The sequence below is a fragment of the Rhinolophus sinicus genome, linkage group LG01 (genome assembly GCF_036562045.2).
Source record: "Rhinolophus sinicus isolate RSC01 linkage group LG01, ASM3656204v1, whole genome shotgun sequence".
Lineage (NCBI taxonomy): Eukaryota > Metazoa > Chordata > Mammalia > Chiroptera > Rhinolophidae > Rhinolophus > Rhinolophus sinicus.
The window spans coordinates 201,740,833-201,760,399 of record NC_133751.1 but is presented as its reverse complement, the minus strand read 5'-3'; the positions used below and the strand labels follow the sequence as shown (position 1 = coordinate 201,760,399).

At 39.7% G+C, this 19,567-nt stretch overlaps 1 protein-coding gene across 10 annotated transcripts in view; it reads right to left on the bottom strand.

Moving 5' to 3' along the window:
* SP140 (SP140 nuclear body protein) overlaps window positions 1–19,567 on the bottom strand; it is a 93,021-nt gene that overhangs the window by 72,414 nt on the left and 1,040 nt on the right. For 7 of the 10 annotated variants that reach the window (XM_074314680.1, XM_074314717.1, XM_074314698.1 and 4 more), the window contains exons 2-3: window positions 18,283–18,411; window positions 15,445–15,612 (exon numbers count right to left, since the gene is read on the bottom strand). In XM_074314680.1, coding sequence (XP_074170781.1) covers window positions 15,445–15,476 — 32 coding nt within the window. In that variant the 5' untranslated portion in view covers window positions 15,477–15,612; window positions 18,283–18,411. Of the gene's footprint in view, window positions 1–15,444; window positions 15,613–18,282; window positions 18,415–19,567 lie in introns of all 10 variants that reach the window. The other 3 variants (XM_074314684.1, XM_074314691.1, XM_074314706.1) reach the window with 1 other exon arrangement.

Genomic DNA, 19,567 nt, shown 5'->3' with positions numbered 1-19,567 from the left:
CCCTTCCAGGTGTCACCAACGTCAAAACTGTTATCATAATACTACAAAGATGTTATTTATCCTTTTTCTCTTTCATCCTCTGACAAAGGGGTAGTCATATTTTCCAGAGACTACATAGTCTGTGGCATCAGAACAGATTGAATGCAGAAGAAGATAGGAGAATCCACCTGCCTTCCACTGAACCAGCCATTAAAGAGATTTGCAAAAGTGTAAAGCATTGCTAATCATCTTATTAATTTATTTCATTTTAGAAAACATAGTTATTTTTCATAAAATATGTCATTTATGTTCAGCTAATGAGTTCATATTATTGTTTTTAAACAAATAAATATTTTGGAGTGTTCAGAGTTTTAATTTCTAATGCGGTAAATATCAATAGATATCACCCACATGAACAAAAGCTAGTTCTTTGGGGTTCTCAATGATATGTATTTATATAAAAGGGTCCTGAAACAAACAAACAAAAAAAGTCCTGTTTTAGAAAGAGAGGATATATACTAGATGTAGTAGTAAAATTATACTAGTTTTAATGTAAAATATCAAATTGTATTAAAACTTTTAAATTGAATGGAGGCAAGTTTCACAAACTGAGTTAAATGACTTATTTCAAAGACAGCAAACTCAAATAACAGTTTCCCATTTGATGCTATCAGTTAGACAAATATACATTAGAGAATTAGTTAGAAAACCTAAGGGTAACAAACAGAGTCAAAATAAGATTATAAATCTTATAAAAGAATAAAAGTAAATACAATCTGTTTTCCTTAAACAGAGAAAACAAAGAGGCATAAGATATAAAAAGTGCAAAAAATTCATAAGAAAGAGGATATATGTCATTTAAAGCAGATTAAATTATCATCTCAAATTATAAATGACCAAAATAGAATCTAACTACAAATGACACAACCAAAACAAAGTGACATCTAAAATGTTAAAGGTGAAAAGATGGACAAGTTACATAAGACAAATATAAACAAGATAGAAAGCAAAATTTACAAAATCTGTATTTTAAAAGTAAAATTTAAGACTACTAATAGATAAATCTTTCATGGTCATTAAAAACCATTTAACTTCCAATCTTTAACCACTAAAGTATTTTTTTTTAATTATATATGGCATATAAGTTTTACAAATTAGCAAAATATATTCCTTAATAACATTTGATCTTAAACACACAAGAACATGCCCAGTATTTGGCCCTAAATTAATCTAAATAATAATAAGGAGGAATCGAACAGGTTACATGTTCTGCCTATAAGATAATATTACAATAAGATCAAATTTTCATAGAAAAAGAAAGTTTCTTTTAAGAAAAAAATCTAAACTAATGGAGATTTTTAAAGTTTACTAGACTTTTGGTTTTAGCTCTGACATGCAAAGACCTTGGACATCATTAGTCACATCCTTACAAAAACAAAAAAGCTGAACAAACTGAAAATCAATGACTTTTCATGTACCTATCAGAGACTTGAGGTCACAGGGCAAACTGCTATACCAAAATCTGGATTGATAGGCAAATTTAGAGAATCACAGATAAAATCACCTACCTGAAGCAGAAGCCACTAGAGCCATAGGCCAGTAGGAATAGTAAGATGGTAAATTGCATGAGTTGCTGGAGGCTAAGTATTGACTGCATGAGAGCGAGAAATTCCTGGGACCAAGGCTTAGGATAGCCTCTAACATTTTGTGGATTTCTCCTCTAGGAACCCCACCAGGTAGTCATGCTAAAGAGCCAGATAAATCCCATTGTGCTTCTTGCAAGGGAGGAGGAAAAAAGAACCCTTTGAAACAACCAGATTATTCTCCATAACAAAGGCCGACTCTCCAGAGAAAAGTACTTTACCTAAAACTTATCTGATCTAGGAAAAGGAGAATTACCAAAATACAGACCCTCCTAGCCTTGCAGTCTCATCCAGATGAGGTGGGGGAAGGGAAAATAGCTATGAAACAATTCTAAGAGGCACAGTCCCAGAACACAGTTCCACTAAAAAAACTGAGATTTAATCATAAGATTCTATAATTCTTTCCCTCCAACACCTCACTACTATATCAAAAAGGCTCCAGTAAATAACTGTGCATTATAGCTGAAAATGCTGCAAGGCTCTATTTAAGAAAAAGTTCTTAAGGAAATCCAAAGAAAATACAGGAAACAAACAAAAATAGAGGAATCCGAAGCCTCTGCCACTGACAGAATATACGTTCAACATGGCCCAGCTCCTAGCCAGATTAACATAAAATATCCTCACATTATTCACTTACTTGTCTCAGTTCCTGTTACCTGATACATCAAATCTGGCTTTCAAAAAAAATTACAAGGCATGCCAACAGACAAGGAAATACACAATCTGCAGACACAAAGCTATCATCAAAACCAGACTCACATATGGCAGGTTTTCTAATTATTACACAAGGATTTAAAATAACTGTGACTAATTAATATGTTAAGGGCTCTAATGGAAAAAGCAGACAACATGCAATGACAAAGTAAGGAAAAAGACAGAAACGCAAAGAAATAATAAAAAAATAAAAGGGTAGAAGTCAGAAACACTACAACAGAGATAAAGAATGCCTTTGATGTGCTTATCAGTAGGTTAGACACAGACAAGGAAAGAATAAGTGAGTTGAAGGTATGTCAATAGAAACTCCACAAATTAAAATGCAAAGAGAAAGAAAATATGAGGACAAAAAAACACAACAGAACACACTAAGAACGCTGGAACAATCTCAAAAGTATAATAAATGTGCAAGTGGAATACCAGGAGAAGAAAGAGAAAAAGAGAACAGAGGAAATAGCTGAAGTAGTAATTGCCAATAACTTTTCAAAATTACTAACAGACAACAAACCATAGATTCAGGATCCTCACTAAACACCAAACTGTATAAATACCAAATACTCTATACATAGTAATGTAATATTCAAACTTCAAAAAAGCATAGACAAAGGAAAAATATTGAAAGAAGCCAGAGGGAGGAGGAGAAAAATATCTTACCTATGGAAGAACAAGGATAAAAATTAAATCAGATTTCTCATCAGAAACCATGCAGGTGAAGAAAGTGAAGAAAAATATTTAAAGTAATGGGGGGGAACCACCACAATCTACACTTTTACATTCTTTGAAGTTAACCTTCTAAGAGAAAAAGAAATAAATATTTTCTGAAACAAACAAAAACAGAAGTAATTCAAGATTACCAGTCAAGATGGTGGAGTACGTAAACTGCGCTCACCTCCTATCTGAACCATATCGATTACAACTAAACTACAGAACAACCATCATTGAGAATCACCTGAAGTCTAGCTGAACTGAAGCCCTACAACTATGGACATACAGAAGAAGCCACGTCGAGACTAGTAGGAGGAGCAGAGCCACAGAATGGGTTGGTCCCACACCCACATGTGACCATTAAAAATTGGGAGGGATATCTTGGCTGTAGAGGTCCCTGAGAAGGAGGGAAGAGTCCCAGCCCCACACCAGGCTTCCCAGCCCAGGGTTCCAGTGCTGGGGAGAGAAATCCCCATAACTTCTGGCTGTGAAAACCAGTGGAGTTTGTGGCTAAGTGGGCAAAAGGGTGGCTACAGTCCTAGGCACTCCTCTTAAAGGTTCCGTGCAAGGACTTATTCGCTGAAGGAGTCACTTACTCTGAGATTCAGTGCTAGGGCAGAAGCTTGAAAGATGCCAGGGACATATGGGTGAGGAACTGAGTTGTCTAACTTCAGGGTGAGGGCTAGAGGGGCAGCTTTCTCCCAGAGGGAGGAGCTAGTGTAAGCCATTGTTTCTTTGTTGAGCCCTCACCCTGCCTGTATGCAGACATAGGCAGATGTCATAGGTAAGTCTCCATCAAACTGGCTATCACCTTTCATCTTCCCCCCGCCCCAGCTAGTGATTCCCTGAGACCTCACCTACCCAACTTTCAGGCATATGCAAGCCACTTTCAGGGGCTTTTCCACACAAACACCTTATCTTAGCTCATGCTACGAATTTTAATAAAATTTCTCAAAGGTTCACAAAACCCAAACAAGCAATATCTGGCTCTGGTGTGTCCTACACCTCTGGCTGAGCAGCCCTATGGCCAGCATGAGCAATAGCCGACCTCAATTTGCAGATTGGCCTTGAGGTACCTCCACGCCCAGTGCAGGCAGTGGCCATCTTCAGATTGCATTCTGGCTCATAACAGGTGACCCCAGACAGGGCACAGGCTGCAACTTACTTGGCCTCTCAGGAGACCCCAGGGCTGGTATGCCTGGTGGCCAGCTTCAGACCAACCTGAAGCATCACCCAGTTGCCTCCAAGGATGACACACACACCGGGCAGACCGTACAGGCACCAGAGCCCAACTAAAGTGAACCCTGCACTATAGGGTCAGCCCTTGCACCACAGCTCCTCCACTGTAGTCACAGTCAGTCCTCACAACCAATTAGCCTGAGGGTCAATCCTCCCATTGACATGAAAACAGAAACCAAGGGTCAACTACAACAAGATGGCACACACAACCCACACAAGGGAAACACCTGGAGAACCCAGCTCAGGTAACCAGGGAGACCACTCAACTGGGTCCCACAGGACACCTACTACATTAGACCACTCTACTAAGACTGGGGTGCATAGCAGCCCTAGATAGAAACAAACACAAGGAAGCAGTCAAAATGGGGAGAAAAAGAAGCATGTCCCTAATAAAAGAACAGAAGAAAGCCCCAGAAAAAGAACTAAACAAAATGGAGACAAGCAATCTACCATACACAGAGTTCCAAAGACTGGTTATAAGTATGCTCAGTGATCTCAGTGAGAACATTAACAAAGAGATAGGAAACATAAAAATGGAAATAGAAAACATTTAAAAAAAACAAACCGTCAGAAATAAAGAATACAATAACTGAAATGAAGACTACATTAGAGGGAATCAACAGTAGATCAGATAAAGCAGAGATTCAAATCAGTGATTCAGAAGATAAGATAGCAGAAAACACCCAATCAGAATAGCAAAAAGAAAAAAGAATAAAAAAAAAAATGAGGAGAGTTTAAGGGGCCTCTGGAACATCAAACATACCAACATTTGCATCATCAGGGTACCAGAAGAAGAGAGAGAACAAGTAATTAAAAACCTATTTGAAGAAATAATGACTGAAAAGTTCCCTAACCTGGTGAAAGAAATAAGATATACAAACCCAAGAAGAGCAAAGAGTCCCAAACAAAATGAACTCAAACAGGCTCACACCAAGACACATCACAATTAAAATGACAAAGGTTAAGACAAAGAGAGAATCTGAAAAGCAGCAAAAGAAAAGCAGTTAGTTGCTTACAAGGGAGCTCCCATAAGACTATCAGCTGATTTCTCAACAGAAATTTTGCAAGCCAAAAGGGATTGGCAGAAAATATTCAAAGTGATGAAAAGTAAGGACCTACAACCAAGATTACTCTACCCAGCAAAACTATCATTTAGAATGGAAGGACAGATAAAGTGCTTCCCAGACAAGAAAAAGCTAATGGAGTTCATCACTACCAAACCAGCATCACAGGTAATCTTAGATGTCCTTCTTTAAGATGAAAAGAAAAAAAAATAGATTAAAAATATGAATAATAAAATGGCAATAACTACATATCTAGCAACAATTACTTTCAATGTAAATGGATTAAACATTCAAATCAAAAGAATGGGTGGCTGATGGATAAGAAAACAAGACTCTTACATATGCTGCCTACAAGAGACTGACTTTAGATCAAAAAACACACAGAGACTGAAAGTAAAGACATGGGGGGAAAATATTTCATGAAAATGGAAACAAACAAAAAAAGCTGAAGTAGGAATACTTATACCAGACAAAATTGACTTTAAAAGAAAGGCTATAACAAAAGACAAAGGACCCAGTAATCCCACTTCTGGGTATTTATCCAAAGAAACCCCAAATGTTACTTGGAGGGATGAATGAATCCATATGTCCATTGCAGCATTGTTTATGATGGCCAAGATATGGAGGCAGCCTGGGTGTCTGTCAATGGATGAGTGGATAAAGAGGAGGTGGTACATACGTTCAATGGAATATTGCTCAGCCATGGAAGGGAATGGGTTCTCACCATCTGTGGCAACATGGATGGACCTGAAGGGTATTGTGCTGAGTGGAGTATATCAGACACAGACAGACAGATACAATGTGATTTCACTTATATGTGGAATCTAAAGAACAAAATAAATAAACAAATCAGAAACAAACTCATAGATACAGAAAATATCTTTATGGTTGCCAGATGGGAGGAGTTTGGGGGTGAGTGAAAAAGGGGAAGGGATTAAGAAGTACAAATTGGGGGGCAGATGGTGGGTCAGTTGGTTAGAGCGCGAGCTCTGGGCAACGGGGCTGCCAGTTTGATTCCCACATGGGCCAGCGAGCTGCGCCCTCTGCAACTAGAATGAAGTCAATGACCTGCCGCTCAGCTCTCAGTTGGCCACATGACTCAGTTGGTTGGAGCGCAGGCTCTCAACCACAAGGTTGCCTGTTTGACTCATTGAGTCCCACAAGGGATAGTGGGCTGTGTCTCCTGCAACTAAGATTCAACATGGCCCTTGAGCTGAGCTGCCGCTGAGCTCCCGGATGGCTCAGTTGGTTGGAGCGTGTCCTCTCAACCACAAGGTTGTTGGTTGGACTCCCGCAAGGGATGATGGGCTGTGCCCCCTGCAACTAACAATGGCAACTGGACCTGAAGCCGAGCTGCGCCCTCCACAACTAAGATTGAAAGGACAACAACTTGACTTGGGAAAATCCTGGAAGTACACACTGTTCCCCTTCACCCCACTTCCAAAAAAAAAAAAAAAAAAAAAAGTACAAATTTTTTGTTACACAGTAGTCATGGGGATATACAGTAGAGCATGCGGAATATAGTCAATAATATTATAATAACTATGTATGGTGTCAGATGAGTACTAGATTCATTGGGGTGATAGGAGGAGAATTGGGGGGCAAGGTATAAAAGGTGAAGGGATTAAGAAGTACAAATTGGTAGTTACAAAATGGTCATGGGGATGTAAAGCATAGAGAATATAGTCAATGATACGGTAATAACTATGCATAGTGCCAGGTGGGTTCTAAACTAGTCAGAGGGATCACTTCTTAAATTATATAAATGTCTAACCACTCTGCTGCATACAAAAAATTAATGTAAAATAATATTGAATGTCAAAAGAAAGAAAGAAGGAAGGAAGGAAGGAAGGAAGGAAGGAAGGAAGGAAGGAAGGAAGGAAAGAAGGAAGGAAGAAAATTCTCTGAGGATATCCTCTGAAAGAAATGCTTTAAAAAGTTCCATATGCAAAAGGAAAATGATACGGGTCAGAAGCTCAGATCTACATAAAGAAAGGAAAAACTTCAGAGAAGGAATTAAATGTAGGCTCAATAAAGTTTTCCTGTTCTAAATTGATCTAAAGATGGTTGTTTGCTCATTGTAATAATAGTAACTATGTGGTTGTAGCATTTGGTTAAGTGAAATGACTTATAGCAGTGTTTTAAGAAAACGAGAGCTATTTTTGACTTTCTGTTGTAAGATGAAAGCACTGAGCATGAAGCAGTACACCATAATTTAAAATGGATATGACTAGTAATAAGTAGTTATTGCAAACTCTGAGGACACAAACAAAAATGTTTTAAATGAAGTATAATTGATCTATTGAGAGATGAGAAAGTAGAATCATAGAGTGCTCAATTAAAACAAAAAAAAAAAGAAAACAGAGGGAAAAAAGAAGGAAAAATAGAAAAAAGATAAATACAATGAATAGAAAACACTTATAAAATTGTAGATATTAATCCAACTACATGAATAATCACTTTAAATGTTCATTCACATTAATTACATTAATTAAAAGAGAGAGCTTGACAGATTAAAAAAAAATCAGAGATAGGGAGGAAAAATGGTGGCGTGAGGTGAGCCTCTGTAAAGCACCCCTGGAATTTACTACGAATCGAACAACAAAAACTCCACAAAGGACTCCCTGCACAGCAGACAGGCAAGACGAAGAGGCCGACTACTGAAGTCACCTACAGGTGGGAGATTCCTGCGAGTGGGGGGAGGAGGGAAGGGAGAAGTGCGGAGACAGAGCCTCGCAGGCACAGGACGCAGACCTAGCTCAGTGCTCCGAGCTCGCTGCTTCCCGGAACTACCGCAGCTGTGGGAGAGGGAAGAACTCGGACTGCTATGGCTCCGCTTGTGGCCCATAGGGCTGAGGAGGCAGCATATAACATGGCTGAACCCAACGCTCACGGCAGAGACCTTGGAGAAAAGACTGAGGGAAGAAGGCTGAAAACGGTGGTTTAAGCCCTCACTGCCGAGCAGAGAATGGAGCCTTAGGCACTGAGACTAGCTGCCCCCTCCCTACCATACCAGAGCTCGCCCTGCCCCCACCTGCCCGGTGCTAGAAGCGGAACAGTAGCAGTGTCAGATCAAAAAAACAGAATATTTGCTGTTCTGAGAACTGTGGACCGCAGGCACAAATTCGCAGCCCAACTAGTTCCAGCAAAGGGGAGGGAGCTGTGGAAGCGGGACCAGCTGTGGTAGTGGTCACCACCATTGCTCTCGGTCACCTCTCACAACTCACCCCGTCCCTGACCCCACCTATCTGGACGGATCCCTGCAGGAGTAAACAGAACGGCTGAAACATTCGGGCTCTGAATCTGGAGCTGGAAGAGCTTTGGAACATCAAAAGCTCTCCGCATACCCACCGGGACCCTGCGCCCTGTGACCTAGACGAACTATTAACAGAGGAGAAGCCCATCTCTCAGGGAATCCCCCCATTGTGTGAGAAGCTGGAATACTGCAGAGAAAACATAGCACTACCGTGTGGGAGAAGAAAAATAAGTTGCAGTAGGAGAAAAAATAAAACATTCTACCAACAAGTACTGGAAAACAAAAGAAAGACCGCTTCCTATCAACCTGTTGCAGAAGCCACTCCTGTAGGTGTCTAGGAAGAGAAACAGTAAACCAATAATTGCCATAAATAACCAAGGCAACAAGATAGCTCAGAAAGAAAGTCAAAAATCTCCAGAAAAGGCACTTAAAGATACAGAAATATGTGACTTAAATGACAGAGAATTCAAGATTGCAGTTCTGAAAAAACTCAACGAGATGCAAGAAAACACAGATAGGCAGTTAAATAAACTCAGAAACACAATCAAAGAACAGCATGAGCATTTTACGAAAGAGATTGAAATTTTAAAAAGAACCAAATAGAATTTCTGGAGATTAAGAACTCAATAGAAGAAATTAAGAATGAAATAACCAGCTTAGGTAGTAGAGTTGACCAGATGGAGGAAAGAATCAGTGACATCGAAGATAGAAACCTGGAAATGACACAGATGGAAGAAGAAAGAGACTTGAGACTTAAAAGAAATGAAAGAACTCTACAAGAACTTTCTGACTCCATCAGAAAGAGCAATATAAGAATAATGGGCATACCAGAAGGAGAAGAAAGAGAGAAGGAACAGAGAATATATTCAAACAAATTGTCGATGAGAACTTCCCAAATTTGTGGACAGAACTGGACCCTCGAATCCAAGAAGCAAATAGAACACCTAGTTACCTCAATCCCAACAGGCCTTCTCCAAGGCACATTGTATTGAAGCTGTCTAAAATCAACGACAAAGAAAGAATCCTCAAGGCAGCCAGGGAAAAGAAGACGGTAACTTACAAAGGAAAGCCCATTAGATTATCATCAGATTTTTCAGCAGAAACTCTACAAGCCAGGAGGGAGTGGAACCAAATATTCAAACTATTGAAAGGGAAATCATGAGCCAAGAATAATATATCCAGCAAAGATATCCTTTAGATATGAAGGAGGAATAAAGACCTTTCCAGACATACGGAAGCTGAGGGAATTTTCTAATACACGACCTGCACTACAAGAAATACTAAAGGAGGCTATTCGACCACCATCAACAGGGACAATTTGTGGCAACCAAAACTCAAAAAGGGGGAGAGTAAAGCCTGAACCGAAATATGGGAATGGAGAAAGTAAGCATGCTGAAGATAATGGAACACTCTAAATATCAAACTTTCTTTTACATAAACTTAAGGGTAACCACTCAAAAAAATCCAGAACTCAAATATATACTGAAATAAAAGAAGAAACAGAGGGAAACATCATACAATACCACCATACAGAAATAATAGACAACAACAAAAAGGCAGAGAAACAATGGAGACACAGCCTTACCAGAAAACTAAAGATAGAATGACAGGAAATCCTCACATATCAATAATCACCCTAAATGTAAATGGACTGAACTCACCAATAAAAAGGCACAGAGTAGCAGATTGGATCAAAAAACTAAACCCAACCATATGCTGTCTCCAAGAGACACATCTCAGCTACAAGGACAAGCATAGACTCAAAGTGAAAGGGTGGAAATTGACACTCCAAGCAAATGGTACCCAGAGAAAATCAGGTGTAGCCATAATGATATCAGATGAAACAGACTTCAAGGTGAAAAAGATAACAAGAGACAAAGATGGACATTTCATAATGGTGAAGGGACTGTACAACAAGAAGACATAACAGTCATCAATATTTATGCCCCCAATCAGGGAGCACCAAATACACCAAGCAACTACTAACAGAACTAAAGGGAGAAATTGACCAAAACACAATTATACTAGGGGACTTAAATACATCATTGACAGCTATGGATAGATCATCCAAACAGAAAATAAATAACGAAATAGTAGCCCTAAATGACACATTAGATGAAATGGACATAATTGACATTTATAGAGCACTTCATCCTAAAACATCAGACTATACATTCTTTTCTAGTGTACATGGAACATTCTCAAGGATAGACCATATATTGGGACATAAAATCAGTCTCAACAAATTTAAGAAGATTGAAATCATACCATGCATATTCTCTGATCACAAGGCTTTGAAATTGGATATCAACTGTAAAAAGAAAGCGGGAAAAAACACAAATACATGGAGATTAAACAACATACTTTTAAAGAAGGACTGGGTCAAAGAAGAAATTAGAGGAGAGATCAAAAGATACATAGAAACAAATGACAATGAAAATACATCCTACCAAAATTTTTGGGATGCAGCGAAAGCAGTTTTAAGAGGAAATTTATCTCATTACAGGCCTATCTCAAGAAACAAGAAAACTCCCAAATAAATAACCTCATGTTACACCTTAAAGAACTAGAAAAAGAAGAACAAGTAAAACCCAAGGTCAGCAGAAGAAAGGAAATAACAAAAATTAGAGCAGAACTAAATGAAATAGAGAACAAAAAGACAATAGAAAAAATTAATGTGACAAAGAGCTGGTTCTTTGAAAAGATTAACAAAATTGACAAACCCTTGGCTAGACTTACTAAGATAAAAGAGAAGACACTGATTAACAAAATCAGAAACGTAAAAGGGAAGTTATCACGGACACCACAGAAATACAAAGGATCATCCAAGAATACTATGAAGGACTATATGCCACCAAATTCAACAACCTAGAAGAAATGGACAAGTTCTTAGAAACATATAGCCTTCCAAGGCTGAACCATGAAGAACTGGAAAATCTAAACAGACCGATCACCAATGTGAAATTGAATCAGTCATCCAAAACCTTCCCAAAAGCAAAAGTCCGGGACCAGATGGCTTCACTAGTGAATTCTACCAAACCTTCAAAGAGGATCTAATACCAATCCTGCACAAACTCTTCCAAAAAATTGAAGAAGAGACAGTACTCCCTAACTCATTTTATGAGGCCAACATTACCCTGATACCAAAACCTGGTAAGGACAGCACAAAAAAAGAAAACTACAGACCAATATCTCTGATGAATACCGATGCAAAAATCCTAAATAAAATTCTAGCAAATCGAATACAACAATGCATTAAAAAGATTATTCATCACGACCAAGTGGGGTTCATCCCGGAGGCACAAGGATGGTTCAAGCATCAAATCCATCAATGTGATACATCACATAAACAAAATAAAGGACAAAAATCATATGATTATATCAATTGATGCAGAAAAAGCATTTGACAAGATACAACATCCATTTATGATTAAAACACTTAATAAAATGGGTATAGAAGGAAAATACCTTAACATAATAAAGGCCATATATGACAAGCCCTCTGCTAATCTCATAATTAATGGAGAAAAACTGAAGCCCTTTGCTCTACGTTCAGGAACACGACAGGGATGTCCCCTATCACCTCTGCTTTTCAACATAGTGTTGGAAGTCCTTGCCAGAGCAATCAGGCAAGAGAAAGAAATAAAAGGCATTCAAATTGGGAATGAAGAAGTTAAATTATCACTCTTTGCAGATGACATGATGCTATATATAGAAAACCCTAAAGACTCCACCAAAAAGCTATTAGAAACAATCAACGAATACAGTAAAGTTGCTGGCTACAAAATCAACGCACAAAAGTCCATTGCCTTCCTATATACTAACAATGAAATCTCAGAAAAAGAAATACAAAAAACAATTCCTTTTGCAATTGCAGCAAAAGAATAAAATACCTAGGAATAAACTTAACCAAGGATGTGAAAGACCTATATGCTGAAAACTATAAGACATTTTTGAAAGAAATTGAAGAAGACACAAAGAAATGGAAAGACATTCCGTGCTCATGGATTGGAAGAATCAACATAGTTAAAATGGCCATATTACCCAAAGCAATATACAGATTCAATGCAATCCCCATCAAAATCCCAATGGCATATTTTAAAGAAATAGAACAAAAAATCATCAGATTTGTTTGGAACCACAAAAGACCCCGAATAGCCAAAGCAATCTTAAGAAAAAAGAACAATAATGGAGGTATCACTCTTCCTGACTTTGGCTTGTACTACAGGGCTACAATAATCAAAACAGCATGGTATTGGCAGAAAAACAGACACATAGACCAATGGAATAGAATTGAGAACCCAGAAATAAAACCACATAAATATGGACAGATAATTTTTGACAAAGAAGCTAAAAACATACAATGGAGCAAAGACAGCCTCTTCAATAAATGGTGCTGGGAGAATTGGATAGCCACGTGCAAAAGAATGAAACTGGACTGCTATTTGTCACCATGTACCAAAGTTAATTCAAAATGGATCAAAGACTTAAGCATAAGACCTGACACAATAAACTGCATAGAAGAAAACATAGGTACTAAACTTATGGACCTTGGGTTCAAAGAGCATTTTATGAACTTGACCCCAAAGGCAATGGAAGTAAAAGCTAAAATAAACGAATGGGACTATATGAAACTTAAAAGCTTCTGCACAGCAAAAGAAACCATTGACAAAATAAAGAGGCCACCAACTGAATGGGAGAAGATTTTTGCAAACAGTGCCTCCGATAAGGGGCTAGTATCCAGAATATACAAGGAACTCATGCAACTCAACAACAAAAAAACAAACAACCCAATTGAAAAATGGGCAGAGGACTTGAAGAGACATTTCTCCAAAGAGGACATACAAATGGCAAATAGACATATGAAAAAATGCTCAACATCACTAATCATCAGAGAAATGCAAATCAAAACCACAATGAGATATCACCTCACCCCAGTCAGAATGGCTATCATCAACAAGACAAATAGTAACAAATGTTGGAGAGGCTGTGGAGAAAAAGGAACCCTCATACACTGTTGGTGGGAATGCAGACTGGTGCAGCCGTTATGGAAGGCAGTGTGGAGGTTCCTCAAAAATTACGAATAGAATTGCCATATGACCCAGCAATCCCTCTCCTGGGTATCTACCCAAAAATCTGAAAACATTTAGAGATAAAGACACGTGTGCTCCAATGTTCATTGCAGCTTTGTTTACGGTGGCCAAGACATGGAAACAACCAAAATGTCCTTCGATAGATGAATGGATAAAGAAGTTGTGGTATATATACACAATGGAATACTATTCGTAAGAAAAGATGATATAGGAACATTTGTGACAACATGGATGGATCTTGAGAGTGTAATGCTGAGCGAAATAAGTCAGACAGAAAAAGCAGAGAACCATGTGATTTCACTGATATGTGGTATATAAACCAAAAACAACAAAAGAACAAGACAAACAAATGAGAAACAGAAACTCATAGACACAGACAATGGTTTGGTGGTTGCCAGAGGGTAAGGAGGGTGGGGGGAGGGAGATGAGGGTAAGGGGGATCGAATATATGGTGATGGAAGGAGAACTGACTCTGGGTGATGAACACACAATGGGATTTATAGATGATGTAATACAGAATTGTACACCTGAAATCTATGTAATTTTACTAACAATTGTCACCTCAATAAATTTAATAAAAATAAAAAAAATTTCATATATTAGAAAAGAAGAAAGACCTAAATCAGTAACCTAAGCTACCACCTGAGGAAACTGAAAGCAAAAAAGAGAAATGTAAACCTAACACAAGCAGGAGAGAAGAAACCATAAATAATAGAGTAGAACTCAATGAAATTAAAAACAGGAAAACATTAGAGAAAAGTCAATGAAACCATACTTGATTTCTTGAAAAAAAAAAAAAAAGGCAATAAAATTGCCAAAACTCTAGCCAGGGAAACAAAGGAAAAAGAGAGAAGAGAGAAATTACTAATATCAGAAACAAAAAATGGTTCATCACTATCCATCCCAGGGACATTAAAAGAATAATTAAGAAACAATACTATGGACAACTCTATGCCTAAAAATTTGATAAAAGATGAAATGGACAAACTCTTTAAAAGACACAAGCTACCAAAATACACTCAAGGAAAAACAGGTTATCTGAATAGGGCTGTATCTATTAAAGGAACTGAATCAATAATTAATAGCCTTCTCCCCAGAAAGGCCCAGGTGGTATCACCAGTGAATTCTACCACACCATTTAAACTACCATCTCTTCCAGAAAATGGTAGCAGAGGCACCAGCCCCCAACTCCTCATCTGATTGCATTTGTCCTTGGGCCCTGTCTATTTTCACTTCTTTCTATCAACGTCAGAGGCACTGAGTTGACTCTCCAGCTCAAGGCCACACAGATGGGCTCTGAACAGAACTGGCTCTCAAACTACCTGGAAACTGGAAAAAGTTGAATAATAGCCAGGCATTTGACATGGATATTAGTTTTTCTTAAGAAGACCTTTTGTGGACAGAGTTCTCTTTGGGCTGGAGAAACAGGGGGTGAGAGGGAAATGGGAGGTTTCACAGGGCATGAGGGACCATTCCACCCAGTAGCAAGGCCCAGCAGTGCGAGTAATTTTCAATAGCACCAGCCCAGCTGCATGGCAGTTGCAAAAAAAGAAAGTGATAGGAATCATAGTGGCTTTAAATTTCCCCCTGGCTTATCCACTGCAAAGTTAAAAACCCGATTTGCTCTTTATGTGTTTATATGTAACCTCATTCTATTGTATACCTGTGGAATGAGGCTGGTAGACAGAAACAGCAAAAGTAGATGTCAACCTTATCAGAGATGAAGGGCAAGAGAGGAGACCAGGACTAACCTGTGGTTCAGACTGCTGCCTCCACCTGCCATCTTCTACTGCTGGCCCCTACTGGGTTAAACCGAGATCACACTTGCTGTGACTTCCTCTGCTTCTCTGCCTTCCCAGAGCTCTGACGAGAACATCTACCCATTGATAGACGAAGTCTCTCAAGTGCGGCACCAAAGGCTAGAAAAGGAAAAGTGAAATTGCAGAGCTGTGTGATATGGATGCAATGACACACTGATTGTCCCTTGGCCCAACCTCCAAGGCGGTTCTTAGCCCCTGGGAGGAGGAGCATGGCCAGATCTGGTCAGAAGATGGCGGGCCCCTTGTTCATGCAAAAAAAGGAGGACAGAAAAGTCTAATTAACTCAAGGGAATCAAAGATGTTTTCAGGCAAGATGGCACAATTACATTGGGAGGAAGTAAACTTCATGTTTGCAAGGGGATTTCCCCTTGCTGAGGTGGCGTAAAGAGAAAAAGGGAAAGCCAAGCCCTTCAGATCTTCTCTCAGGCCTGTGGGCTGGCTGGGCACAGTGGTGGGCCTGGACTGGAAGAAGTAGGCCCAGTGTTTGGACACACGGCCAGGGAGAGCCCAAATGCTCAGCACTGCAAACTGGGGAAGGTGTTCTTCAAATTTCTGGAAAGCAGCCAGACTTAAGAAAGAACTCTCCCAACTTCCGCAATCAGGGGGAAGTGCCAAATTTGGGCACAGAAGTCTACGTGCAATTCCACATTTTTTTGCCTATGTGGGCACTGTACAAACGCAACCAGAGTTATTAGGGAAAAAATTGAGCTTCAACTAGTGGCTGAAATCTTGAGGAAAGCAACAGGCTTCTGACTGGATAAGAAAAGGTTTAGACCTGATGACCTTGGCCTTAAAGGACAGGGTGATGCTAGCTAACCAGTGCATTACATTTATGTTCGTACAGAATTTTTTCACTTACACCTCGCCCTCATTCTGTAATGGATTTGAAGCAACTTATATAGACACCATCAGCATCAAGTTGAAAGATAAATAAATAGGACCAAAGTGTAAATAAAATAAATAAATAAAACTGGAGAACTAGAAATCCAGGCAGGACAACAGGTCAAAGACAGAGGCAGATGGGAGCCAGGGTATCTGTAATAACCCAGGGCCTCAGTCATAGCAGTGAGACAAATGAGTGGGAAGCCAGAAACACAGCAGAATTTTTCCAAAGTATGTTCCACTGAATTCCACTTCTTTGGGCTCATTCTAGATGTGCTAGAAAATTTGCATAAATATGTTTGCAAAGTTCAGAGGGTAAGAGATGTCTACGTCTCTGCCCACTTTTGCTCTTTCTTTTCCCCAAAGAAGTAGATACCAGTCTGGCTGGGACAGATTACAGGACAGTGAGCAGGGCCTGTGTGCTCACCAAGTGTTGCGCATGTATGGGCTACCTGCCTCCCGCCTCTCACCCTTCTTCCCTCCCTCCCTTTCTATCTCCCGACTTTGTTGGGGCAGAGGTGCTGGTAAGCTGAGCCTCTGTTAGTCACCATTGTCCTCCACTCTTGGCCTTCATGGGACACAGTGGCCCAGACAAGGCCTGACACAGGCTGCCCAGCCCACTCTGGTGTGGCTCTTTCTCCTCCCTCTCTGCCCTAGACAGCAGGCCAACACTGAGCTGGGCACTGACATAAATGTGCCTGTTTTTTTGCTTATAAGCACAAGGTCTTTGGTTCCTCAGCTGACTGGTGGTAAGACTGGTACTGAAGGGGTATCCATGCAAGTTGATGAGAAAGCCCTACTTTGCAATATCATGCATTAGCCCAGATAACACTGAGCTGGAATTTTAGGTTCTATTTCCCATTATCATGTTTTTCTCAACATTCACGAGAGAATCAGTCTCTCTTGGATAAAGGATGGCTGGACCAAGACCATCTATGACCATCAGACGGTCCCTGGTTCCTAATGCAAGTGTACAGTTGTCTTCTTTTTCTTCCATCTGGTCTATGGGGTAAGAAGATTCTGGCCTGCGTCCTTCCTCTGTTCTCCCACCCAGCTTTAGGTCAAGTAAGCAATATTCTCTGAAGGCAAACTGATGTGTGTTTTTTAACCTTAAAGATTTCTCTCCATTTTGCTAAGTACGCGAAGATCTAATACTGCATTGGCTAGTGAATTGTACAGTCTTGATCACAATCCAATGCTACTGTGTTTCCCCAAAAATAAGACCGGGTCTTATATTAATTTTTGCTCCATTACTTATTTTCAGGGGATGTCTTATTTTTTCATGTACAACAATCTACATTTATTCAAACAGTCATGTCCTCTTCTTCTGGAACATCGTCATACTTAATGCATTTGTCTGGCTGACGGTCTTAACTGGGGCTTATTTTCGGAGTAGGTCTTATTTTCGGGGAAACACAGTATAAAGTAATTTGCTATCTTTACTCTGGTTGCAAAAGTCTTGCAAAGTCCTATCTTAGAACACTAATGGATGTTCACTACTTTTATGTCCAATTAGGTCAGATAACCAACCCCAGACTGATTACAATTCCCTCTCTGGTGTCAATTTTTTAATCAGTTGGGGTTTGGGGGTATAAGTATCCAAATTGACTCTGGCTAACTCAGCAGAAAATCAGTTCCTTGGAAGTACATTTGATAGCTCACAGAATTTATGGAAAGGCTGGAGAACTGGGATAAGACAATAGGCAGTCTGGGCAGTAAGATTCGCCTGCCCAGGTCATCCCACTGGTCCCAGGTGCAGGACATGTGGCCGCTGATTTAGTAAATGTATTTTTCTCATTCTGATTAGAAAGGAAGATCTGAAACAGTTTTTGTTCTCACATGATAGATACTATTTTTCAGTTTTGTCTTGGGGTAACAGTAACTCACCTGCCCTTTGTCACAATACAGTTCAAAGAGATCTGGATCGTCTGGACATCCTATACATCATCACAACGATTGATTACATTGGTGACATCACGGTGATCAGACAGGATGAACAAGAGGTGGCCAGCATGCCTGCTAAAGAGGAATAATGACCTGCAGTAACTGGAATGAATCCCAAAAGCATTATGATGAGCAAAGGAAACCACACATCCAAAAGCACATAGTGTATGTACCCATTGATATAAAACTTGAATACAGGCATAATGAACCTGCCATAATAGAAAGCAGATCCATGCTTGTCTGATGTGGGGGCTGCAGAGGAGACTACCTACAAAAGGTACAAGGGAACTTTCAGGGGTGATGGCATGGTCTCTGTCTTAATTGTGGTTCTGTTTATATTTGTTAAAACTCATCAGAATGTACACATTAGATGAATGCATGTTACATTCCATAAAATTGAGCTGAAAAAGAATGACCCATAATTTAGTGAACTCTCATTACATACTATGTCTCTTGGGTGTGAAATCACAGGTGAATTTTCCCATCATCACTGTATTCTCAAGTTTGTGCTCTCTAAAGAGAAGTATCTTTTATCCTTATTCACATCTTTTTCTAGTTTAATGATTTTTTTCAAGCTGACATTATGTTCCCGCTCCTGCTTTCTTTCCTCCCCCACCCGTCCCGTCCCCATTTTGCTGGCACATCTCTGGGCAGGTCTAAAGGAGGAGGTTCTTGCATCCAGGCTCCTAGGATGTTCATGAAGGGGATCTCCAGGTTAAATGAAGGGCTCCAGGTAAATGAAGAGCTCTGGATTGTCTGGACGTCCGCAAGTGTGACCGTTGCGTAAAACAGTCTTAATCCCTCTTACGGTGCCCTGCGTTTTACAGAGCTGTGTGCTATGGAGTGCCGAAGCTCCCCTGCACGCTCTCTCTCCTCAGAGTCAGCATCACATTTTTTGCTGTACCTCCCTTCATTACTGCTGACCTGCTGTAGCTCCACACCTCTGTCATCCCCCACTGTAGTGACCTGCTTGCCAGGGCAGGCCTGTTACTCTGGTACATGCTTGGGCGTGATATCCTATGCTAGTGCCTGCATAGGAACCGTGGAAGGCGTCTTCCACCCTGGAATTGTATTTCCCAACTCTTTTCTGAGGGGTTTATGGTCGGTTGTCCTTGTAGGGGAAACCCATGGGTCAAATACATTTGAGAATTATTGATTTAAATAAAGTTAAACAGACTTGTATATTTTAGAATTTCTCACAGCCCCTACATGCCAATGTATTCATATA